We start from the raw sequence: 26,460 nt of genomic DNA, 5'->3' as shown, positions 1-26,460 counted from the left end.
GAGTTCTTCAGGATCCGTGTTTGCACATTAGGAGCTCCTCTTTGACATCTTCCAGGCTGATAACCAAATATCCCTGCTTGCAGAGCATCACCGGTGTGAGTCCAATGAATGGCAGTGTGCCAACAAACGTTGCATCCCAGAGACCTGGCAGTGTGACTCGGAGAATGACTGTGGGGACAACTCAGATGAAGACAGTTCCCACTGTGCCAGCAGGACCTGCCAGCCAGGCTATTTTAAATGTGGCAATGGCCGCTGCATTCCTCAGTCCTGGAAGTGTGATGTAGACAATGACTGTGGAGACTACTCAGATGAGCCCTTCCAAGAATGCAGTAAGTTCCTAGGGGAAGGAGAACATGACCAGGAGCAGGTGTAAGGGAACACTAGAATCTTGGTGTCAATTGAGAGAGGATTTGGATCCCCCTGCTTCAGCCCCATGGGACACTTTCTCTTGGTTCTCTGCTATCCCTGCCCTGCAAGGCCAAGTACGACTGCATGGCTTGTAGGCTGAACCACCCCCTTTTTCTGAAGTGGTTGCTTCTTGCTCTTTATATACTAAACTATCCAGAATACAATAACAAAGACTTACATTCTGTATATCTAACACTTTATTATTTGAGCCTCAGAGAAACATTGTGAGGCAGAGAAGATGAGTGTTGCCAATTCCCATTTTACAGATGGGGAAACTGAGGTTCACAATTTAAATGATGCTTACATTTCTACTTAATGGCAGAGCCTACCCTTCAAATTTTTTTTTAACTTCAAGCTCAGATTCCCCATGTCCACCCCCACCCCCAAAATACACACACACAGAGTGACACTACAACACAAATGAATGATACTGAGATAGAAAACTTAAGATTCTTATCCTTTTGTTCTTGGTGAACAGATTACACCTAAAACAAACATTTGCCAGAGTTGATTTCATTCATAACTTGATAATTTCATTTATAACTTGATAATTTAGCACCATGTCCTAAATATGACAATGGAAAAGCATCTTTTGTTTTCTGGGCAGGACTGAGACCTCAGTTCTGACTTTGCTACTTTTCTATCTTTTCAGTGAGTCCTGCCTACCGCTGTGACAACTATACGGAATTCAGCTGTAAAACAAACTACCGCTGTATCCCAAAGTGGGCTATGTGTAATGGTCTGGATGACTGCAGGGACAACAGCGATGAGCAAAACTGCGGTAGGAGGGACTGCAGGGCGATGGGCAGTCCAAGGAGACTTATGCAAGTGCCATTCTGGGGAGATGGGATTGGAATTCCATGCACCTTCCCTTTGTTTATCTTTGAAGTCTATTAGATTCTATTGATTCTTCTGACAACATATTATATTTTTATAGCAGTTTATAGGGGTATTAGAGGAATTTAATTTATATAATCTTAAATGAAATTCCATCCCAAGGGATACTATAATTGGGGAAGGCATTATTAAGATATTATGAACTTGTGTAATTTCTCCCAAGTGTAGGTTGTTTGTCTAATCATATACATTGATTAAAGTTGGTGGAATTTGGGGGTGGGGTAGAGAAAATGCTTGGTATTTATAACAAAAAGGATATTTCAAAGTCAGATTATTTTTCATTTGGAGATTTTCATATTCTGAATATTTTGCCTGCTTTCCATATCTTCTGTTGGACAGCTTAGTTACCGTGGATGGGGAAAGAACTTATAGACAAAAGGCCAAACCAATTATTGGAATTTGTCAAGATTATGTATATACTCTAACTTGGAACCAAAATGTCTATGAGTGTGTTAAGGTTAGTTGCAAAAGAGATAAGAAAGTGAAAAGATTATTTTTAATAACACTAAATCTAATCAACAAAAGTCTGTGTGACAAAACTCTTTTGTTATCTGGTGACATCATGTAGACTTTCTTTCCCAGTTGCAAAATACAAGCCAGATACCAATACATTTTCTACAAAAGAGAATAAGCCTAGTTTCAAGCAGTAGGATAGGTTCAGGCTAGCTATAAGAGGAAAATTGACAGTGTTACTGACACTTTTTTTGCTAGGAGTTTCAAGAACGTGGTAGCATAACTCTCATACTGTCTCACAAGAGAGTCAAAACTACTTTGACATTTCTTAACCATTGATTTCTGAAATTCTGGCAATGACTGTGCTTTGCAGAGGAGATGACATGCAAGCCTTCAGGGGAATTCCGCTGTAACAATCACCACTGCATCCCTCTTCGCTGGAAATGTGATGGGCATGATGACTGTGGGGATCACTCAGATGAGGAAAGCTGTGGTGAGTGTTCAGGGTTCTATCATCCTGAGGTGCCACCAGAGCTGTGATTGATGTCTTCTCTTGGTCTACAGTTCAATCGTCTATGTCATTGATCCTCGAAGGGTGGGAAGACAGCCACCCGGCATCTTGATTTCTGCTCTCTTCTCTTTGACTAAAGAAGAGATACTTATAATCAAGCTTTGGGAAGAGGATGTTTACCCAAGTCTATCTTTTATCTTTTGAATTTATCTACACCCCCAAAATTTCCCAAAAATAATGTGAGGTGATTTATAATAAAGGACAAATGTAATAAGATAAATAGGATAGATATAGAAAATCAGGACCAAGAGAAGTAGAGAGAGGAAATGTGCTAGCCCTAGGATGCTTCATAATTTTTTGCTCTCAAATAGCCTCTGTAGCAGAAGAAAGAGATGTTGTGTTTTGGATTGTCGTGTGTCCTAGAATACTGACTATTATAGGTGGGTGAATGGTTAAGTGACAGGCCAGGTTTCAATTTTTTCTTCCAGTGAAGGTGCTGACTAAATTGAGAGGTGGAGGGAAGGAAGCTGAAGGTCTGGATCACAGATCACATCAAGGAGCTAGGCCAGAATAGTGGGTTTGTTTTGAAAAGCCCTGCTTGGAACATATCACTGACTCATGATATATGTTAATTTCAGATTGACTAATATATTTTGACCTTAGTCACTTTCTGGAAGTAAGAAATGATCACTATTTGCCATAGACAATTGAGAGAATCAGGCTGTTGACTACACCTGCAAATACCAATCAGCTAAAGACTTCCTACACAAAAAGGGTGATGCAACTGACATTTTATTGTTCATTAAAATGTCCATGTTGAGTCCTACAGGAGATGACCTGGTGTTTCATGAACTAAAAAATTATCTTATGATTAAATCACCTTTGGACAAATAAAGGCCATTCTTTGTAGACTTGAGATTGAGGGGGACGATCTATTTTTTGGGGAAGGATAGCCTCTGGACTTGGGACATAGAAGGGCCTTGGGCACTGAGGGCACTTAGGGAAACTCACAACCCTGTCTCCTGTGTGTGATTCCTGGCACCCACTGATGACCAAGTGGCTTTCCTTTTCAGTCCCCCGGCAGTGCTCGGAGAGCGAGTTTCGATGTAATGACCAGCGGTGCATTCCTTCCCTGTGGGTCTGTGACGGCCTCAATGACTGCGGGGACAACTCAGATGAGCGGGACTGCGGTAACTCAGAGCTCTTGGAGAGGCTTTCTAGTCTTATACTAGGATCAGCATATTTGACAGAAGTAGTGACTTCAAATGAGTATATGGTTTTTACATAATAAAATCATATTGTGTAATTTATGTGATATGTAAACCTTAGCATAAAATAGTACATTCTATTTTTTGTTTGCTTTTAACTTACAACAGTCTAGATGAATAGAGGAAAATTGTGAAAGATTAAAAAAAAATCTCCTTTTAACTTAAGTGTTTTCTAGGAGCAGTTTTTAATCTGTATTGGCCTTGTAAACAAATAAAAGCACTGGTCTTCCTACTGGTCCCTTATAAAGTGACCTTATGGGGTATATTACTATAGTTTCCTGGTGTGAGAACACTAGAATAGGAGTCATAAGCCACCCCTTCCAACCCCCTACCCCAACTCTTTTTTATAACTCTTCAATGATTTAAGACTGGGTATGAGGAAAATCCAGAAATATTAAAAGTTAGGGATTTCAGATGCCTAAGGAAAAGCTTATGAGCTTAGGATTATGTAATAGAGGACAGCCAGGTCCTTCCACCTGCATATCATGAATAGGGCAGGTGTTTGTTTGAGAGTGTATTCATTTGCAGTGAGCCAGTCACAGGGTGTGGATAGGAATGGGATGGAATACTTACCTATTCCATGGAGATGATCCCTATCTGAGAATGACAAGGCCTCTGGGAATGATAGTCTTTTCTTTACAGACATGAGGACCTGCCATCCTGGATATTTTCAGTGTTTGAGTGGACACTGCGTGCCTAACCATTTGAAATGTGATGGAATCGCTGATTGTCCTGATTTCTCTGATGAATCTGCTTGTCGTAAGTTTTTAGACACTTGTGGCACTCTTTGTCTGAAATATATTCGTATAGCACTTGGATCTCATCTCTGTTATCAGCCACCAGTTCTTAGATTAAAAGGTCGTAGATATATTCTATTTTGCATTCATTAATCAGTTCAGTTGGGGTCAGAGTTACCATAGCCATGTATTTCATAATAGTCATTCAAGTATATTGCATTAGGAATATTTTATTTTATTATTTTTTAAAGATGTAGTTTTAATTATATATGCATACAAGAACTGGGGTGAACTGTGGGGGTGAGAGGATTCACCAGACACAGCGTGGGGAGCAGAACAGGCAGATCTACTGAAATACACTGCTGAGGGGAGCAGCAGGCAAGACGAGAGGTCTGTTGCACCATGTGGGTTAGCTCCCTGGCCAGGGATCAAACTCATGCTGCAGTGGCTGGCCATAACTTGATAGCACTGAGACTTTAACCCCTGCACCACCAGGGAGGCCCTAGGAATATTTTAAATAGAAAATATATTAAGTGTCTGTGCAATAAAATATTTATATATTATTAGATACTCTACAAATCATTAGTTGACCCAATGGCCTAAGGTGATGGACTCTGGGTGCCTTAATGATGGGGAGTGTTGTGGTGACATACATTGAGGTGTAAACCTCTTCTCCTAAATCATATACAATATTGTAAACCAATGTCACCTCAATAAAGAAAAAAATCACTAATTCAATAAAGATATTGTCAGTAAAGAAGAATATTTGAGCAATGAATAAACAGCTATAAAAATGATTTAGATATTGGAACATACTTAATTTATAGCATAAAAATTTTTCTGAATTGCAAGATGACCTATAAAAAGTTATGTAAAATATAAAGTCAATATGGTCATTGATATTTTAGTCCTTATTAGTCACCAAATAAATATTAGCGGTTGATAATTAGCCTTGGCGGAACTGTTTTTTTTTTTTTAAAGATTTATTTATTTATGCAAGAACTGGGGTACAGGCCAGAGGCGCAGGAGGGCAAGAGATTCACCAGAGCCAGAACAGGCAGATAGACCAAAAACACTGCTGAGGATTAGCTGGCGAGGCAAGAGAGGTCTCCCGTGCCATGTGGGAATCTCCGTGGCTGGCCGGGAATCGAACCCGCACTGCAGAGGCCGTGGACAGCTTCACAGCGCTGCACTCAACCCGCTGTGCCACTGGGGAGGCCCTTAATGGAATTGTTGATCATGTTTCAACTGGGTTTCAAATGGCTGTACAAATGGATGGTGGGTAAAGCCTACAGTGGAATTACTTGCCTAAAAAGAGTAAGTCCAGTGCTACTCACAGTACAACTCATGTCATTGAAAACAGGGTTTGGACAACTGTCCTTAAGAAGTATCCTTTACAATTTCAGACGTGTAAGACCACAGTACATCTGGATGAATAAGGAAGAGCAGGCTATAATGGAAAGAGCTATAGGAGAAATAACAGGCCTTCCTAAACTAACACATTTTTTATAACAATTTGAATATGTCTCCTCTCCACCACTAGCCACTCGCTTTCCTGGTGGTGCATATTGTCCACGTACTATGTTCGAGTGTAAAAACCATGTTTGCATCCAGCCAAATTGGATATGCGACGGTGATGAAGACTGTGGCGATGGCTCTGATGAAGAACTTCATCTGTGCAGTAAGAAGGGGCGAATGGAGCAAATGGGAGTGGTGTTGTCTGGCAAGATCTCCAAGTTTCTAACATGGGGCATGTGAGCACGGAGGACAGTTGTAATTTTTGAGTTCTAGACCCATGATGAGCATTACTGTGATTTCACTTGTCCTTCTGGCTTCGTTCTTTATTTGGAACATGAGGAAGGTGGACAAAGGTTTTAAAACATTTTACAGTTAAGAAAACAATTTCTTGCAAGCAAATCTTATTTAGAAACCTAATGTGCATAAGTAGAGGCAGATATGTAGTGATTGAAGTGAGTAGGTGTAGGGGTAACTGTCACTCCTATCTCCATTCCCCTCTCTGTACCCCTTGAAGAACCTTGTCAAAACTCCTAGAACTTCATAAGACACCTTAGGAAATTTTAAGATGCGTTAATTCTGAGTCACTTCCCTTTACATCATTAAGTCAAGGCCATCTAGTTCCCTTCTGTTGTATAATGTATATTAATTTTTTAAATCAGTGACTCTCAATTTGGGTACTCATCAGAATCACTTGGGGAGAGCTGCGCCATAATCCTTGCCCACCCTGGACTTGGGCCTAATGAGCCAGCATCTCTAAGGATGGGACCAGGGTAAATGTGTATTTAAAAAGCTCCTTCCTTAGCTTTTAGTTTAGTCATCTGGTTGAGAACAACTGATTTTAACAAAGTGAATGAATACAGTTAATTTGTAGTCTGTATGATGATAGAATGAAAATTCCATTACAAGGGCAGTGTCTTTCTTGTTCCCAGATGTACCATTTGATTGATAATGAACAAGGAAATAGATCAGCCCAGCAAATCTGGCACTGGTGTGGGTGCATTTTAGATATTGACACGTTTTCTACTTTTAACCTGTACTTTTGCTTTCCTACCTCTCCTTTCAGTTAATGTTACATGTGAGGCACCACAACGTTTCCGGTGTGCCAACAACCGCTGTATTTATGGTCACAAGGTGTGCAACCATGTTGATGACTGTGGAGATGGAAGTGATGAGAAAGAGCAGCTCTGTAAGCAAAAATGAAAAGGGTGAAGGGAAAACTTGGGGTCCCCAATTGTCTGCAGTTTGCAAAATGTACTTCTGGGGTTTTAATTGTTCTGTAGAGGTTTGACCATAACTGTGACTACAGATTTCTGCTGATATAATTGCTTATTAGAGCTTATAATTGATGCATTACTCAGGTACAACACTGCCTGCTTATTCCAATTTCATTTGAGATTTTGGCAAGTCCCTTAATTTTTTAGTTTTGGATCAAACATTCAATAAACTTTACATTCCTCTTTTGCCTAAAGAAATGAGACCACTAAACACTTGTTGAATCACACATCACAAGTTAATAGTTTATTTGTTTTTAAGATGAATTTTTGTCACTTTTTAGCTTAGAGTTACTAATTGTTAATCTAGGGATGTAGAGTTCTCAATATCAGCTGAAATTATAATGTTAAGTGAGCACTGGTGTTAACAGAGCTTATCTAACATTCTTCTTTAAAATGAAAATTTAATAAAAAATAAAATGAAATGAAAATTCATTTCCCAGAAAAGAAAAATGATAGATTACTTTAAGATAGAAGTTTCAAATTGACTGCATTTAATGTTTTAGATATTGAAAACTCTGTTCCTTTCCATTTTGTAAATGCTTAAAATTGAACCATTGAAGAGGAGAATTGATTAATTATCTGGGCAATTTAATTTGTCTAGAAAGATGTTAGTGAGGAAAATGATTTCCCCTGACTCCAATTGTTTTTTTTTTTTCTTTTAAAAAGGATATTGTCTGGGAAAATTTAGATTAATGCCTAGATTTCTGTTTTCCATCCCTTATATTGATTGATGTGTGCTTAAAATGCTCACTGCCGGCTTCCGTCCCACAGAGACTGTATGTCAGGGAGTATTTCAATGCTATTGTGATGTTCAAATTTGTACCTTTTGTTGTTGTTGTTGCTGGAAATGAACCTGTGGTTATAAATTTGTCAATATGTTGACTTGACTATATCACAAAAAAATGAAAATCTAGAAATAAAATATATTTAAAACATTTAAGTTGGGAGTCCCCCTCCCCCTCATCTCTTTCCTTTTCCCTGACTACTGGCACCATTGTTTTATGGAGCAAGATATTGGTAGCATGTGGTCAAATCCCAAATGGAAAACAGGAGAAATAATTGTTTATTCTTCCCAAGGAGTGGGATGTTGGTCCCTGGAGTCAGCCTTGCCACACAGCAGGCAACTGTTACCTTTTAGTGGCTCAAAACAGCAGGGATTTATTTTTCCCTCATGTAAAGTTTAGTGAAGGTCAGACAACTCCGCTCTGTCCTATAATCATGCCCTCTGAACACCTTGTCTTCAAGATTGGCAGGGCAAGAGAATAAAGAAATGAAGAGAAACACAGCCTCTTACTTCCTGGCCTCGAAGGGACAGGTGTTGCTCACAGTCCTTTGGTTGGAACTAGTCATGAGGCTCCAACCTAACTCAAGGGGGACTGGGAAACACAAGGAAATGCATGGATGTTTTGCAAACACCTCTTGTTTCCACCACAGTGTACCCTTGTTTCACTAAAAGCCTCTTTATGCTTTTCTTCCTATTCTTAACCCTTCCCCAAGATCTGTAATTCATAGTCCCATTCAATTACTGAAATCCCAGTGCTCTGGGGGGTGTTCAGTAGTCATGGCATCAATTCCAGATGTGGCTCCTCTTGGACTGGAGACCCATAAACTAATGGATTAGTTTCATTTGTGCCACCCACCCTCTGTCCTAGATGGGTAGTGATAGAATAGGAGAAACATCATAGAAATAAACAGCCCTATTGGGAAGGAAAAGATACATCCAAATTACCATTTTGTAGCAATTCTGAAATATCACTGGGCTAAGGTGACAGACATATGTTCGTCCATGGCAGTCCTGATTGCTGTGTCCTTTTGGAATTATTAATTAGTGCCCTATTCTCTCCCCAAAGCATACTGGCTTGGAGAGTAGATGATGTGGTTACTGAGTGTAGCCACTGTGAAGGCCGCATGATGGGAAGTGGAGATTCGTAGATTAGGTCAGGACTCTGCTTTGGGAGAAGTGCCTACTCCATTGCTCCCACCATTTGGAAGGGTTTCCTTGTTTATTTTCTTCTTCAAATGAAGAGGGAAACCTTCCTTGGGGGCTGCACAGTATTCTCAGTCAATCCCTGTTTGTAGAAGATGGGAGTCCAAGGATTTTTTAAGTTTCAGTCACAGTATTTTGGTCTATTTGATCATATATTTTGATCTGTTCACTTCCAGTCAATTCTAAAAGTCAATAACCTCCCTCAGTGTTCCTTGTGAGACATAGTTCTTGAATCTTTTTTATTTCTTTACTCTGTTTCCCTCCTGCCCCTTTGTTTCAACTATCACTATATTTAGGTCATTGAGAAAACAGGTGAGCAGTCATTTCACCTGACTAAGAGGTTTCACTGTACATTTGTGTCTCAAAGCCTTTTTGTCTCAAAGCCAAACCACATACTCTTACTACTTGAGGTTTAAATGTAGTTGACTTTTCCCACACTGCAAAATTTCTGGATTTTGTTCATTTCTGCTTGTAAATCAACCTGTTCTTCCCTGAGCTTCTCTTTTTCATACTACTTTGCCAAACTCAGGTAATGGCAACCGATGTACATTACTAACATTCTGTTTTCTAACCTCTTTCCCTAGATTGACAAGTTCACTAAGCATGTGATCTGCTTTCCATTTTTTCCAAGGTGACAGCTTTACCAAATGCTTTGCCATTGCATCACATGGGTCTCTATCTGTCCTGCCTCCAATATCAGTTTCCTCATTGCTTGCCTCTTGACTGTAAAGCCAATACTAAATATTTTAATTTTTTGTAAATGGATGGACCCTACTTTATATTATTTACAGTAATAAATAACCAGATTCTGCAACCAACACATCCCAACCTCTCACTGGGGTGACATAAGATAGACTTACTTTTCATGCATGTAACAGCCAACACCGGCTGCATGGCCTCCTTCATCTTGTAGCAAGGTGACGTGAAACACACAGCTTGCAAGGCTGCCAGAGCAGGGAGGCACACTGGCTTTTAATAGCTTCAGCCATACTGCAAGGGAGACTGGGAAATGTAGAAGCACGTGCTTGGATAGTGAACAATAACTGTCTCTGCCACAGAGGGGAACAGAAAACGCTTTGACATCAACTTGTTCTTAAATTGCAGGTTTACCTCCAACCCCTAGACCTTGTAGAGAAGATGAATTTAAGTGTAGCAATGGACACTGCATTTCTCAGTACCTGGTATGTGATGACGTCAATGACTGTGGTGACAATTTTGATGAAACAGGTTGCAGTAAGTAAATACTTATTTTATACTTCATTGTATACTTCATTGTAGTAACCTGGGTTTATTTTATGAAAGCATGGAATAGCTTAAAGGAGATGATAAGCATGATTGCCTTTAAATGTTCTTTGTGCTCTGAACTGCAGTCCTGCCTATAGCCTCCTGCTATTGAGCATTTATGCTCTACCAGACATTGTGCTAAACACTACATGTGTTATCACATCTCATTCTTGTAATTACCCTATGAGTTAGGTATTTCTCTTTCTCAACCTCTTTTTGTTAACCTTATAAATGAAAACTTGTCCTTTTGTCACAAAGTTGTTGAGTAGAATTTGAACTCTGATTTAAATAACTCAAAGCACATCTTCTTCCCAGTTCCCTGGGTGCCTCTTCATGTCTTAAAACTAGATATTTTATTAGTCTGCATGTTTTTTCATCTTAAGCCAAATGCAGCATATTTGGTGCTTAGAGGAAAAGGTTTTAAAGGAAATTGGTGCCCTTTCCGCTTGGAGAACATTCCTATCCTTCCTCTTGTCTATAATTGAGTACCCATTTGGGACCCCTTTCTGCTCAGGGAACTTTTCTGTCCTTCCTACCTATCAATAAATCTCTTACTTTTCTGTAAAAAAAATAAAGTTGGTAAATATGAGAATGCCACAATAATCTTGGAATAAATAATTATTTTTAAGGTGAAGGGAGACCTTTATGTAGGAAAATGATGCGGCGTAACCAAGGAATAGAATTAGCTCAATATTATGATAGAAACGTCAGAATGACTGTTTATACCGCATACCTTTGTAGTCGTTTATCACTTTTATGTGGTGCTTTTGCATACCTTGTCAAATTTGTCACTCAAGTTAACCCCATTGTCTCACTTTTATTATGTCTGTCTGTATGATAAAGTACAGAGAGCTAAGGAACTTGCTTGAAGTTATACAGAGTGGCAAAGGCAGAGTTTTTGCAGTCCTGACTCCAGGTTGGCCTGTAATTCCTCTGTCACCATCTGTGGCACTTTGGTCACATACTCACCTCTCCTATCCTCAGATTCTTCATAAAAAAAGAGGGAGTTCACCACAGTCTCCTGTGCCTTGGGGAAGGAAATTCTATGGGGACTCAACCTGAGGGGCTTGGGGGGAAGAAAATATTGTTTAAAAAAATAATTTAAAAATTAAAAAAAAATCATTTACTTATTTATTTTGTTACTGCTTCTCTCCCCTCATTAAACTATAAGTACAGACTAAAAAAAAAAATAAGAGGGAGTTTTTCAAACTGGAGGAGTCTGTGACTCAGTTATCTTAGTTGGCTGTTTGTGCTTTCAGCTTCTTGGACTTCAAATGATTGTTTTCTGAGGCATCCCAAGGGTTTCTTGGCAACTTCTTTTTTTGTGTAGGTTACGGGATGAAAAACCTGTAGAAGGATGAATAGCTAGTCATTGCGAGCTGACTTGCCATTTATTCCATACACTTTCTCAGTAGATTTGGAGTTTTTGACATAATAAAGTGACATGACAGGATTTGCAGGACTGAATGGTAGATTTGAGTTCTAGAAGTTTGGAGAATTTCCATATACTTTCTCAGTGGGTTTGGAGTTTTTGACAGGATTTGCAGGACTGAATTGTTGATTTGGGTTCTAGAAGTTTGGAGGATTTCCAACTTAGGATTCAGTCAAACAATACTTTCTTTTTTAGTTGCTTGTGCCAATAAAAAAGGCCCAGAATTGATGGCAGTAGTTGTAAGTCAAATGCCATTTAATTAAAAGCAAGGTTTATTTAAAGGGAGTAAGTAACACAGGGATTAATTTAGGTATGAAAGCATACCTTTTTAGAATCTGAGTGGGTAGTAGAGCAGTTAGATCCTCTGAAGGTGAGACTGGCAGTGGTAAATATAATAGGAAAATTGACTCAGGATCGAACATTACCTAGCATACATTTGTGTAAATTGTATTCAGGCTATTGCCATCCTATTATCATTATCATTATTATTATTAATTTATTTTTTTTCTTACATTATTGTAGTCCCCATATTTCTCCTGCCACGGTATCATCCATAAACCATCACCATATACCCTTGTGTTCTTCCCTCCCCGTTTTTCAGAGGCCCATAATCCTTTATAAAAGATTATGGAAAGGGGATCATCTCATGATGTCCTGTCATTGGCTATTGGTAGATGTTGCTTCTGATACACCACTTAATGTTCATTTGTGACTGATCTACTCTGATTTTATTTTTCAGATACAGGAAAAGAAAGATCATGTGCAGAAAATCTATGTGAACAAAACTGTACTCAATTAAAAGAAGGAGGATTTATCTGTTCCTGTCGACCTGGGTTCAAAGCCAGTGTTTTGGACAGAAACTCCTGTGATGGTAGCGTAGATTTCCTCTAATTCTTACTAGGGAACCTCGTACCTTTTGGGTTCTCCTCTTTCCTTTTAATAAACTGCTATATAATTCCCTTAGTGGAGCTAACCTCATGATTTCAGCTCATAAAATTGCTTAAGGATACCTATTGCTTTTCCTCATGCCTTCTTACCGGTACCTCACAGAGCAGAAGACAGCTCATCCTCAGTAATATCTTTGAAATTGATAGGACTTATGAAGGCCTTGGTGATAATAGCTGCTTATTATATCAGTGTGTAATACCAAAATTTTTTTTCTTTGACAAACACAAAAATTATTTTTTTCATCAAGCCAAACAACGTGTATTTATCACACACCTACTTTTGCCAGACATAAATGAGTTCTAAGGTGTGGAGTTGGAAGGTAGCTTATCAAGATGTTAAGTGATGAGTATGACTTTAGATGTCCTTTAATATTTGAATTTTTTCTGTGTACGATGAGCCATACACAGATGGATGGAAGAGTTTTTGGGAGTTGAAGTTTAAGAAATCAGTTGAAAACCAAATCAGTGATTCCCATTCTTGAAGCTAGTTAGTATAAGGGGAAGTGGTACCAAACAGCAACAACACAACAACTGCTTCCCCAAAGGGAAAATTTTGTTCTGCTGTTGTATAGTTTTGATCTTGTCATCACTTTCCAGCTTTGGACTTTGGGTTTAATCATATTCCATACCTCAGAGAGTATGAAAGGCATGGGAAGCAGTATCTGAAATTTAGTAACTTACAAACTGACAAAGTTTGGTATCATTGTTTATTTTGTCTGCACTCTTCTCAGTCCTTATTGCTTGTGAATATGGCTTTAAACCAAAGCAGAGTCTCTGAGGATGAATGGGAGCAGATGTTGCAATATTTGGTTTTATTTTGCCTACAGACATCAATGAATGTGAGCAATTTGGGGTTTGTCCCCAGATCTGTCATAATACCAAAGGAAGTTATGTGTGTTCCTGTGCTGAAGGCTTTAAGTCTATGAGTGATCACTATGGACAACGGTGCGCAGCTGATGGTATGAGGGGCTCATGTTGGGATTGACTTTCAGAGAAATAAATGCTGACTATTACCATAGACCAGAAAATGAACCCTAAGAGTATTAATTTTAACTCACCTGCTACTTCTCTTCCCACATTCATCCAGCCTCTTCTTCACTTTCCTCCCCTGCCAGATTAAAACAATAACTACAATCCCCCAACACATAAATGGGAATTAAAACAAGAGTTACTTATTAATCTGAACTTTTGTCTTCTGTCCACCTTGGTTAAAAATTCAAAAAGTGGACAATATGTTACTCTCCAGAAGATTCAGACAAAAGCTGGTCTCTACGTGGGTCATGAGCAGAAGGAAAATAATGAAGGCTTGCAGCCCCCGCTCCATGAGATCAAGGTTCGAGGCCCTGTAATCCAAGATGATCACAAAACAGACACATTCAATTGGGCCAAATCAAGGACTTTCTATTCAGAATTTGTATTTTATTGTTCATGGACTAACTGATCACTGACTGAAAGAATCTGGCTCATTCATGACTTCAATTATTAGTTCTACATTTTAGTAGAATCAAAGCTGATAAAAAGCAGTAATAAGTATAGCTAGAAATGACAAGAGAGAAATAATGTTATGCAGTATTAAGGTCAAAATTTCCAGAAGGCTGATCTAAATTAGCATATTCTTGTTGAGGGATATATGTTTTAATGATCTTACAGATTTGAATTTGAAGCTTGTGTTGGAATTTAAGAAACTTGATAAGAATATATCATTTTATTTTGAAAATTAGGGGTAAAATGGCAATTTAATTTCTTAATACAATTGAACTTTTAAAGTACACATTTGACTAGCATGTTTAAGTATTTTACCCTCTGAAATTTTTGATACTGAATGAAAACTTGGGTAAAGGCATTTGAACAGTTGGTTTGGTAATTAAGCAGTAAATTGAAAAATGTTTCAATCTTTTAGCTAATGAGATAACTGAAGTAAATTAAAATGTTCATATAAAACATAATGTCAAGATAGAGAAAATACATAAAATGAACTTTTAAAAGTTACTTAAATGGGATTCAATTGACATTATGCAAGTAAATAAACTAAAAATTAATCTAGGCAATCCATCCCAGGATGAGTTGTCATTTAAATAGCTACTTTAGGTAAAAAAAAGAAAAAATTGAAACCAAGAACAAGCTGCTTTTTGTCATTATTTAGAAGCTAAATTGGGTCATGAAGTTGACTGCCTCCTAAAAGAATCATAAAATTTGTCAGTAAGAGTGAAGAATGCATTTTGCCTTGCTCTAAGGTGTTGCCCATTGAGGACAAAGAATACAGAACTGATCACATCCATAGCAGAAATGTTAGCTTTTCACATGAAATGGAGACCAGAATACCCAGTCATGGAATTTTGAACCAGGTTGGATAGTCAGCTCTATTGATTAGCAGGGAGAGCCATATTCTATTCAAGTTGGGGTAGGATACCTGCTATTTCATATCCTATTTTATATAAAAAAAAGTTTGAGTAGAATTCAAACAGATAAACCAGCCTTTCATTTGTTTATAGGTAACCCTCCTTTGCTATTATTGCCTGAAAAAGTGAGAATTCAAAAATACAACCTCTCATCTGAGAAGTTTTCAGGTTTTCTTCAAGACAAGGAACGCATTCAAGCTATTGATTATGACTGGGATCCTGAGGGCATAGGTCTCAGTGAGTATGAACTTTTGCATCTGCTGCTGATTCTAATTGAATTACAAGGTGATGAACTCTGGGGAATTTATTTTTTAATGAGTGAATTTTCTTCTATGAGTGGAAGAGGAAACCACTGCTATCCTGTGTGTGCTCCACGTGGCTTAGAGGTTATGGTCCCAGCCAACCTTTCCAGACTAGCACCACCTCATATCTTTTGTTTAATGTCTTTGTCTTTGCTTATGCAGATCTTGTTCTTCTCTACCATTGTAGACTTGCAAAACTTCTTCTCAAACTAGAAAGATCCAGTTCAAATGCTATCTCCTCTATGATACTTCTGTAATTCCTCCTGCACAGCTCCATGATTGCTCATCCATGAGATTTATTTATTTATTTATACAAGCAGTGGGGTACAGTCAGATGCGTGGGAGGGTGAGAGAATTCACCCGAGCCAGAGCAGGGAACAAAACAAGCAGACTGATGAAACACACTGCTGAGGGGAGCAGCAGGCGTGGCAGGAGAGGTCTGTCACGCCATGTGGGACCCTTGCTGGTGGCGGGGGATTGAACCGGCGCTGCAGAGGCTGGGGCAGCTTCTCAATCCAGCGCTCAGCCGCTGTGCCACCGGGGAGGCTTAAGTTTAACACACATTCCCCATTTGCTTATTCTATTTTCCCAGCTGAAGCTCCCTAGTCTTGGCCATGACAAATGAGTTCATAATTATACTAAAGCATGTGTTATGTTGAGTTATAGCTGGCTCTACACGTATTTTTCTCACTACCCATTAACTGTGTGCTCTTTGGAAGCAGAGGCTGAATCCATTGATAATTCATTTTTACATGCCTATCATGTGACTAAACATCTAGTATATGTGGGTGCTCAAAAAGTTTAGTTCAGTGAATGAAGAGATAAATAATGCTTATTATTGTTTCATAGTTCTGTGTGGTATGTGGGAAGTGGTAATAGAGCAGGAGTCAGAAAGCTGCTTTTAAAGCCTGTTGCCATCTACTAGTTTTATGAACTTCAATAATTGTAGCAATTCTTTGGATCTCCATTTCTCCTTTTCTTAAGAGTAGTAATCTCATTTTGTCTGCCTATCTCTGAGAGTTGTTTTGAAGATGAAATGGGTTGATGGCTGTGAAAATGCAATCTGTCAATAACTATGCAATGTAAGATTTTTGTGCTTTCACATTTGATTATGCAATACAACAAGCTTTTCAAGAAAAGTATATACCTACGAAAGTGTTTCTTTTTTTTTTTAAATGCCTACATCTACTTTCCTTTCATCTTTACATAAAACAGGACTTCTCATCTACATGACTCCTTTATTGCCACTCTTAATGAGTATGATTTCAAATTCAACAGCTTGCCCCTGGTTTATACATTCATTCTGTTTTGGAAACTAGGACTTAATCTTAACAAGGGTAAATAGGGTTTTGACCAAAATATATTTTGTTAAATTAACTTCCAATAGAAACAACTAAATTGAACTGTTTGTACCTAATTGCTCAAGTAGATAGGCTTTGAGGTTTAATTGGCATAATTGAATTTTTAATATTATTAATATTATGAGGAGGCAGAGATGTTAATAAATGAAGCTTGGCACTTCACTTGACTAGTTCTGTGTGCTATGTGGGTAATGGTAATAGAGCAGGAGTCAGAAAAATTGCCTTCTTTGCCTGTCTCCGTCTACTAGTTTTATGAACTCCAACCTGATTTATGTTCTTGACATGAAACTACCTGTGTCTCTTGCCTCTGCAGGTGTTGTATATTATACTGTGCTAGGACAAGGCCCTAATTTTGGTGCTATCAAACGTGCCTACCTCCCCAACTTCGAATCCAGCAACAATAATCCTGTAGTGGAAGTTGACATGGGCCTAAAGTACATAATGCAGCCAAAGGGGTTAGCTGTGGACTGGGTTGGAAGGTAAGTTTATTTTTTTTTAAAGATTTATTTATTTATTTATACAATCACTGGGGTACAGTCAGAAGCATGGGAGGGTGAGAGAATTCACCAGAGCCAGAGTGGGGAACAGAACAGGCAGACTGACGAAACACACTGCTGAGGGGAGCAGCGGGTGCGGCAGGAGAGGTCTATTGCACCATGTGGGACCCTTGCTGGTGGCGGGGGATTGAACCGGCGCTGTGGAGGCTGCAGGCAGCTTCGCAATCAAGTGCTCAACCACTGCGCCACCAGGGAGGCCCGGAAGTTAAGTTTACCACACATTTCCCACTTGCTTATTCTATTTTCCTGGCCGAAGCTCCCTACTCCTGGCCATGACAAATGAGTTGAACTGGTTGAGATATGAGTCTACTCAACCACAGGTACAGCAGGCTTTGCTGGGCTTGTTTCTAGATCTCGTAACTGCCTCTGCTTACTCCAGTGTGTCATTAAACATTATCATATCCTGTAGTCTATATTTCAACATTCCTATATTCTGTGTGTGCCATAAAAATTTTGGAAAAGCACCAAGTCAAGAGAGAGCATTCTTGCCAACAGAGTTCTAGATTCCAAAATTAACTTTTAGTTTGGCACATTGTTCATTTTGTGAAGAAATAAAACAGCCTTACAGTTCTAGGAAAGCAATTTTGAGAGGAAACATTTTCCTGCCTGTGGTGATTATTTTGAGGAGGAACATTTCATATTTCACATCTTGTATACATTTAGTTATGTTGTCTGAACAGACTGGAAATTTGACTTCTCTTTAATTTTTGCTTTTTGGTTCATTGAGCTGTTGGCTTGGTTCTACTTTTTTAGACCTTCTAATAACCCTAGGACCAGAGACATACATTTTAGATGATATTAAAATAAGAAGCTTAAGTAGCTTTTTCATCAAGTAGAGGCATGAAATGGAAACTGATATGGAAAAATCAGTTAGCTTATTTAAGGAAGACTCTTCAATTGGAGAGACACTGTTATCAGAGTGGACAAGTGATTACACTAGAATGAGGGTTCAAAGACTCATCGACTCCCCAGTGTCTTTGAAAATAACCTAATAAAGGAGAAATGTTTGCGAGGGAAGTTCCAGGGCTTGCTATCTTTTGAGAGAATGGAGAATCATTTGTACTATAAATTAATTTTACCTTTTAACAAACCTGTCTGGTAATCCAAGAAGACTTGAGGATCTCTGAAGAAGTTAATTAGGTCCCACTGTGCCTCAGGCTGCTAGAGACTCATGTCAGCATCTTCTGTCAGGAAACAAGACCTCACAAAGTCAAGAATGAATGAATGAAGAAAGGGATGGAACTCTTTCTGCTTGTAAGATACTGGGGCCACCAACCTTAGAAGAGGAATAAGAGCAGGACAGCCTGATGGAGTTAATTGTTTTGAAAGTCTCTTTCTTCTTATCCTTGGACCTGTTGGCAGATTCCTACTGATTTTAAAAGGGTTTTTGGCTGAGGAGGAAACAGACTCACAGGGCAGCCAGAACTTAAGGGCCAGGGCCACAGTGCCTTATAACTCCTACCTGGGAGTGCGTGTCACATAATAATGTCAGATGTGAAAGCTGTCATCATTACTGATTCCAGCTGATTCAGTCCCCTCCATCTCTCACTCCTCTATTATAACCTTCCATAGAGGTCCTTTGGGATGACAAGCTTGAAGCAGGTCTGAGAGAGAAATGTTTGGATTCTTGATTTCTAAGTACCTGTCTTGCTGGCTGGAACCTCTAAACTACTCTCTCCAGAAGCATTTCTCCAGAAATGACCAATTTAGACATTCAGTCGTATAATTTTGTCCTTGTAAATTCAGGCACATTTACTGGTCAGATGCCAGCAGTAAACGGATTGAAGTAGCAGAACTCGATGGAAGGTACAGAAAGTGGCTGATTTTCACTGAACTAGATCAACCCGCTGCAATGGTTGTGAATCCCAAACTGGGGTAAGTACTTGGAAGAGAAATATTTACTTTTCTGAATATTTCCCACTGGATTCTCCGAAGACTACATGTTTAATTACTTTTTTTCTCATTGTACTTAAGTTGTTCTTGGACTTTTTTGTAGTGGCATCTATGACTATGTTCAAGACTTTAATGTGTCTAGAGAACATTTAGGACAAACCAGACTTCAGGCAGCACCGTGTAAGGGAAGGCCTCTGGCCACCATTTTTTTCAGGGCCCAGTTTGTCTAAAACCCGCACATTTTCCCAATAGAATTTAAGGATCGGTCTATACCTTGTTGGTTTGCCATGTAAGCTGCAAGTGGTGACTAGTGAGGTAACTATAAGCCATTGACTTGAACTACACAGGGCTTTATTTTAATTTTTTTTTTTTCTAATAAAAAATCTAAAATCTGTATTTTTGACTTGAGAAACTAAAAGAGCTGGGAAGCATACCTTCCTTGGTGCAGCATTACCTGGATCTTACTCATCCCAATACTTGATATCCATAAATGCTCTATCCCACTCATTATATTACCTGTGTGATCTTTTCTATATATTTGAAGTGGTGCAATTCTTGGTCTACACCGTCCTTCAATGCCAGGTTATCTTTGTTTTAATAAACTCTCTTCAGTTAATTGAAATTTGAAATTGCCTGCAAAATAATATATTTTAAGAGTTAGAATGTAAGCTACATGAAGGCAGGGATCTTCATTTTGTTTTCTGAGCCATCCCAAATACAAAGCATTGCATCCCACACAGTAGACATTCAATAAATTTATTTTGAATAATGAATGGCTTTTTTGTAAATATATCTCATAGGGTTGGAATGTATGTCCTTAGAAAGGGCAAGCCAGTTTGTACTGAAGAAGTCCAGTTTTCAAGAAAGATAGGCTGTAGATGCACTTGCCCACCCCACCCTTTCTTTCCTTGTCTTATGCAACATAAAAGACAGCGTCACTTAGCAGCCAGGCCTGTCTGAAAGGTAGCTGATTTCCCTGCAGGAAGGTCATGCTCTGCTTAAGTGGAGAATTTCCACTAGATGAACTGTTATGAGGGAATATTTTGTTACAGACTTATGTACTGGACTGACTGGGGTCAAGAACCTAAAATTGAGTCTGCCTGGATGGATGGGCAGCATCGGACCATCCTGGTTCACGAGGATCTTGGTTGGCCAACTGGCCTTTCTATTGATTATTTGAATCATGATCGGATATATTGGAGTGACTACAAGGACAACACTGTTGAAACCATAAAATATGATGGGACTGATAGAAGAATCGTTGCACGTGCAGGTTAGAAGAAAATTTGAATTTAATATATTAAATTATATATTAATGTATTTCCAGTCTCTATCAATTTTCTTAAGAAGGAACCTGACCTTAGGAATTGGTCATATCACACCCTCCAACTCCCAGCTGCTGATCTATATGCAACTGAATTTATGGGCAATAATTCAAATCTTTTTTGTCATTTTCACATAATTAAAAAAATGTACCCAGCAGCAGATATTGAAGTGACTCGATTTCCTGTTGGGTTGCTCTGATAGAGGACAGGCTCATGTGCACTGGTGGTGATCCATGTCGGACAGCGGCTGGACACACCTGTTTTTACTGTGCTAGATTGCTTGTGATCCACAACTGGAATCATCTAGGAGAGGAGAATTTTATCTTCTTATCCAGAATTGCGATGATCCATTGATCCAGTGATTTTCCTGCCTGAGCAGTGGTATCATATGCTCTAAGAAAAAGATAAAATTTCTGCCATGTAAATTGTTTTGCAAAAATTAAATCAGTAACTTGAAAGTGAGTGAGCGAGTCCTCTACACTGGATGCCAGCCATTAAGCATTAACCTAGTTTTATTTTTTCATCCTGATCACCCTGTATGGCACACTTTTGTGGTCACATGTACAAAAAAGTCTGCTTGAATGTTCTTGGAATTGCATTGTGTTAGGGATGAATTCATGCAGAATGCATCTGACATAGAAGTAGAACTGAGATATTTTCTTTTCAATAACCTTGTTTTATCTTGTTTTCCCCCTGCGGCTAAGCAGCAGTTTCCCCTTATAGTCTGGACATCTTCGAGAGCCAGTTATACTGGGTATCTAAGGATAAGGGAGAGATATGGATGCAAGATAAATTCGGGCGAGAAGAGAAAGAGAGACTGATGATAATGAGTCCTTGGCTAACTCAAGCTCGAATCTTTCATCAATATAGATATAATCTATCAGGTAATGGCCAACCTTGGAATAAGATGTCCCTTATTATCTGGAAACCCTTTTTCAAATTAATGACTCTGTTATTATTAGAAACCCTTTTTCAAATTAATGACTATTATTAGAAAATGGTAGTGGATAATAATAGACTGATCTCTTGATGCATGAAAGGCATCTGTGTGTTGTATGTGTGTATTTTACCCATTCTGACCATGCTGGAGTGGACACAATAGGTGCAAGTATCACACAGGAATTGGCTAGAAATGCAGATTCTCTGGCCCCATCCCAGTCCTTTTGGTCAGACTGAATTTTCACAATCCCCCTCCACCCCCCGTGATTTCTCTCACATTTAAAGTTTGAAAAGCTCTGCTCTACAAAGCTGATGAAATGGTAATGGGGCAAACTTTTAGTGATCTTACTAATTGTATAGCTAGTTATTGTCTATGGTTACATTTTAAAAATAGAGAATCAGGATCACTAATGTTAATAGCAGAAGGGAGCTAGAGATAATCTAATCATGGATAAGCTGTAATATATGCTAAGATGGAATTCAGAAGACTCTAGGAAGAGCTTTTAACAGTCCATCCCAGACCAATTTAAATCTGATTTCCATGAGTGGACATAAATATTTTTTAATAACTTCCAGGTGGTTATGATAATCATAGCTCTAAATTTTGTTGTGTTGCAAATAAGGACAATGGGTGAAGTCTAAAAGAAAGTTCTCTTTGGAGGGTGGAGGTGGAAATCACATCCCATATGTGCTTTGGGTGGACCCTACGTGGTGAGATATCGAGATGTGGATAAATGACAAATCTTGATATAACCAATGGCATCCTACTGGCCATTTGAACCAGCTCAAGTTGCTTAGATTAGATTTTGAGTCACAGTAAACCAAACAGATACCTACTTTTCAAATAGAGGAAAGAAAGGAAGACAATGGAACATGTTGAATGGTATAGAAATGGGACGGAGAGCAAGGCAGTGGGGGGCAGAGGGCAGATGGCATCTCTTGTGGGGTGGTGGGACATGGTAATAGAAATGAGAGCAAGTCGCCCAGTGGCACATAGCCTAAAATTATTGGGTTCTTACCTGACAGTGTCGCAGCTCAGTTAGTTGGTGGACAAATCTTTGGTGGGCGTATTCATTCCCTCCTCAGAACCTAACTACTGCTCTCTGTTTTCCAGTGCCCAACCCTTGTAAAAATGTCTGCAGCCATCTCTGTCTCCTGCGGCCTGGAGGATATAGCTGTGCCTGTCCCCAAGGTTCCACCTTTATGACAGGGAGCATCACTGAGTGTGACGCAGGTAGGGGCACTGCCTGGGCAGCCACTGGGACCTGGGAGAGCTCCTCTATCTTCTTACAAGCTTCCCTACCTGTACTCACCTGCCTCAGAAGCCTGAATAATTCCTGTGTACTGGCTCCTCTGCAGAATAGAGTAGGCATGGCCAGAAGGTGGGATGAGAGATGTGGGAAATGCGAACAGCTGAGGGGGACTTACAGGCCACAAAAAACTCAGGCTGCAATGATTTCTGAGGATTATTTGCTAAGATCTGCAGAGATATCAGTCCAATCCCCATAAATCTACTTAGTTGTTTTGTAAAAACATTTTGAAGAGTGAGTTTTCTATAAAGTTTCTTCTTTCTTTCTACACCCCATACTAGATTTCTGTCATTCCAGAAGCCATTCATATTTAGCCTGGAACTGGAGTTCCTCAAGGTGGGGAACCAGGTTCCTGAGTAAGGGGGGTAGGACCGACACAGTCCAGAGGGGAAGGGAGGGGAGTTTCACTGTATTTATCTCATGCTCATTTCAAAATTTTGACACCTGAAAAACAGGTCATATTTTTAAAGGTGCCTTATGATATGCTGTTGCAGGCTGGAGACTGGAATAAGGAAGTAGTGGTTTAATTCTCATCTCAAATGCTATAGATGAGCTGTGTTAGATAAGACCTTTTTTCAAAGATTATTTTTTTAAAAAACAATATGAATTTATTGGAGGAATATGATTTACAATAATATAAGTATGCAATTCAACTGGTATTAAAAAAATGAACCTCTTAGCAAAGTTTGGGAGATGTAGATGGGGTGGGACCATGTCCAGAGAGTTCCTGGTATCTGCAGAGAGGGGAGTGTCACTTCTTAGCGCAAGAGCCCCAGGGACTCTCACTGAAATTTCAAGAAAGCTTTGTTAGTAAGGGCATGATGTCCATAAGCATCTCAAATTATTCTAAATTTGGTGCCTATATGTGTACCACTTTTGACAGGCACGTTATAGAAACACATATTAGTTTTAATTTAGGAGAGGCCTCCCACTTATACAGCCAGGTTTTTATCTGCCCTTGCCTTCCACATGTCTGTTCCATCAGTGTCTTCACAAATAAGAGATTGCTTTTTAATTAATACTTTAATTAACTCAGTAGTCTCCACTTTTCCATCAGTCAAGGTCATTATGATGTAACTACATATAACATCTCGATAAAGCAGTGCCTCTTTTAAATTAAATTAAGCAGTTAATAAGTCTTGGAGGAATAACTAGTTCCTAACTAGTGCCTAGTGCTTGGAAAACATGTTTTAAAAAATGCTGTAGCAGCTCATTTTATGATTGGTAAGTTTGAGAGGCCTTCCCTCAGTTTTAGCCAATGGGGAAATGAAGCGGCCTAACCATGTTTTACCACCAGGGGGAGCGCGTGGTTAAATAAGACACGACCTTTTGGATTCTTCCCAACCAGGATGAAGAAGTTGGCAGGTTTGAAGAATGAACTCAGGAAAAAACTACTTTCTGCCTCCCTTCCTTTATCCCCACTCTCATCCCAGTGCTACTGAGTAATATTGTCAAGAAGACAATAATTTGAGCAAATCATAGATTTCAAACTTTTGAGATTTGTTCTGTGCTGTAGATAGAATCCTCTGCCATTTATTGCAATTTCACATTGTTAGAGTTGTCTGAGTTGTCACCTTAACTGCATTTTTTACCACCTGGATTATATTAATATCCTCATTTAAAACAACTTCAACCAAGTAAGCACATAAATGATGATGGAATTCTGGTTTGTTCATTAAATTTGTTAAGAATTTATTGAGTGCTTACTGTAAGGCACTGTTCTGAGTGCTGGAAATAACAGAAGTAAACAAAATGGACAAATTCCCTTCTCTCATTGAGCTTATCATCTAATAGGACAATAAATAGAGAAGCTAACAATGTGTAATGTCAAGTGATAAAAGGAGAACATGAAAGCTGGGTAAGAAGAATGAGTAAGGGTGGGGGCAGAGTTGTTTTTTAAGATAGAATTCAAGGAAGGCTCTTTGAGAAAAGACTCAAATTGTGGGACTGAGCCAGAGGGTATCTAAACTCTTTAAATAAATACATATGGAATGAATACTTCACATTTTCTAGGCATATGACACTGAAACCCTAATGGCCCATCAGGCACATTTAGGGCATATTACTTGGGGGCTGAGCTAGAGCAGGGACCCAGAGCAAGAGTAACTTGAGAGAATTTTAAATATGAGTTCTCTAGCCAGTTGTCTGTCTAACTCTGTGTCTGTATGTGTATTTGTTGATCGCTGATGGAAGCTATAGTTGAAGTTCAAAGTGTGTGTAAACTCTTGATTTTTATTGAATTTGCATAGGAGAATTCAGAAAACTTCATGTGAGACTGAATGGCCTTTGCCAAAAGTTCCCTTTAACTATTAATGTATGTCTAGGAACCTCTCCACTGTTCTGGGAGGGTGAATGCTACAAACTGTTTCTTACTATCAAATGTATGTTAGGCTTTAAAACCTTATTATTAATAATGAAATTTATCTGACTAAGGGGAGGTAAAGTTTTGATAGGGAGTCTAATTAACTGACTTTGCCTCCCCCACCTCCATTCCCACCCCCACCTCCACCTTGGGCCTGAGGCTGGTTTGCATGATTATGGGTGCTTTGCCTAGTGTGGCTGACTACTAACACGTGCATGGCTTTCCCTTTCTGCCCTTTCTGCAGCCATCGAAAGTCCTATCATCATGCCCCCCCCATGCAGGTGTATGTACGGAGGAAATTGCTATTTTGATGAGAATGACCTCCCCAAGTGCAAGTAAGTCTGAATGCTGAGGTCTGTGCTGGAGACCTTGCTTCTTCTGGGGGAATGTGAAACCTTAATGTAGCCAGAAATGCAAGTACAGGATCCCTGCCACTAATTTCACATCTTAACCCTTGGGGGGTGTCCACAGGGAACTAAATAAAGTCTTAGCTTCTCAAACTGTAATGGCCATAAGAATCACCTGGGGCCTGGATCAGTGCCTCTTCATTTACAGGAATTCTGCATTTCTAACAAACGCCCTGGCGAAGCCACAAAATTGTGGGCTACACTCAGGAGCAGAGAAATGACAACTGCATTTTCCTACTCACCTGGTATTAATTAAACTGTTAATTACAGTTGGATTGTGGGGGGCAGTCAAGTCTTTTGTGATGAGCAGAGAGAGTGGGTAAAGATTTGAAAAAAGAGGATTATTAAGAAAATGAACAAGATAAATGGAGGCCTTTTAAAAGTATTTAATGAAAGCATGTGAAAGGAACAACCTTTTTACTCTCTAACCTCTTTACTCTCTAAGGAAGAATTACATAGATTAGAGAAGATACCAGAAGGTTAATTTGGAGAGGCTGACTCAGTAGGTGCCACAGCTATCTGTTGAAAGTGAATTTCCCAAGTTAGATTACTGTTCTTTCTGCTCCTTACCTCTTGGCAGAATAAACGAAAGTCACAGAGGATTTTCTCAGTCCAACCTTTCTTTACTTGGAGATGTGCTTATAAATTGTAGGAGCTGAAAAACAGCTCACAGGTGACTCTTCTTTCACTTTTAGGTGTCCTAGTGGCTACATGGGGAACTACTGTGAAATAGGACTTTCAAAAGGTGTCCCTCCTGGAACAAGTAAGTTTTGAGAATCTGAAAAACCTGACATGCATCATGGCTCCTAAATTGAATGTTCCTGAGAGCCTGTTTAGCCCAGTCTTTGAAGAATGAATGGTTCTAGCCCCCAACTTTCATGCTATGTAT

At 39.1% G+C, this 26,460-nt stretch overlaps 1 protein-coding gene across 1 annotated transcript in view; it reads left to right on the top strand.

Annotated features, from left to right (window-relative positions):
• Nucleotides 1-26,460, top strand: part of LRP2 (LDL receptor related protein 2) — a gene marked incomplete at both ends in the record, with an annotated part of 187,744 nt that overhangs the window by 151,908 nt on the left and 9,376 nt on the right. Inside the window, 18 exons of the mRNA XM_084230097.1 lie at nucleotides 84-329; nucleotides 1,061-1,189; nucleotides 2,132-2,251; nucleotides 3,343-3,459; nucleotides 4,180-4,296; nucleotides 5,818-5,955; nucleotides 6,856-6,978; nucleotides 10,158-10,286; nucleotides 12,509-12,640; nucleotides 13,544-13,675; nucleotides 15,209-15,352; nucleotides 17,092-17,257; nucleotides 19,082-19,210; nucleotides 20,281-20,501; nucleotides 21,261-21,437; nucleotides 22,607-22,726; nucleotides 25,409-25,499; nucleotides 26,267-26,334. Of these exons, the coding sequence (XP_084086223.1) occupies nucleotides 84-329; nucleotides 1,061-1,189; nucleotides 2,132-2,251; nucleotides 3,343-3,459; nucleotides 4,180-4,296; nucleotides 5,818-5,955; nucleotides 6,856-6,978; nucleotides 10,158-10,286; nucleotides 12,509-12,640; nucleotides 13,544-13,675; nucleotides 15,209-15,352; nucleotides 17,092-17,257; nucleotides 19,082-19,210; nucleotides 20,281-20,501; nucleotides 21,261-21,437; nucleotides 22,607-22,726; nucleotides 25,409-25,499; nucleotides 26,267-26,334 (2,499 nt within the window). The remainder of the gene's footprint in view (nucleotides 1-83; nucleotides 330-1,060; nucleotides 1,190-2,131; nucleotides 2,252-3,342; nucleotides 3,460-4,179; nucleotides 4,297-5,817; nucleotides 5,956-6,855; nucleotides 6,979-10,157; nucleotides 10,287-12,508; nucleotides 12,641-13,543; nucleotides 13,676-15,208; nucleotides 15,353-17,091; nucleotides 17,258-19,081; nucleotides 19,211-20,280; nucleotides 20,502-21,260; nucleotides 21,438-22,606; nucleotides 22,727-25,408; nucleotides 25,500-26,266; nucleotides 26,335-26,460) is intronic.

This window comes from Talpa europaea, assembly GCF_964194135.1.
Source record: "Talpa europaea genome assembly, chromosome: 1".
Classification (NCBI taxonomy): domain Eukaryota; kingdom Metazoa; phylum Chordata; class Mammalia; order Eulipotyphla; family Talpidae; genus Talpa; species Talpa europaea.
This window is presented reverse-complemented; position numbering and strand designations above follow the sequence as displayed.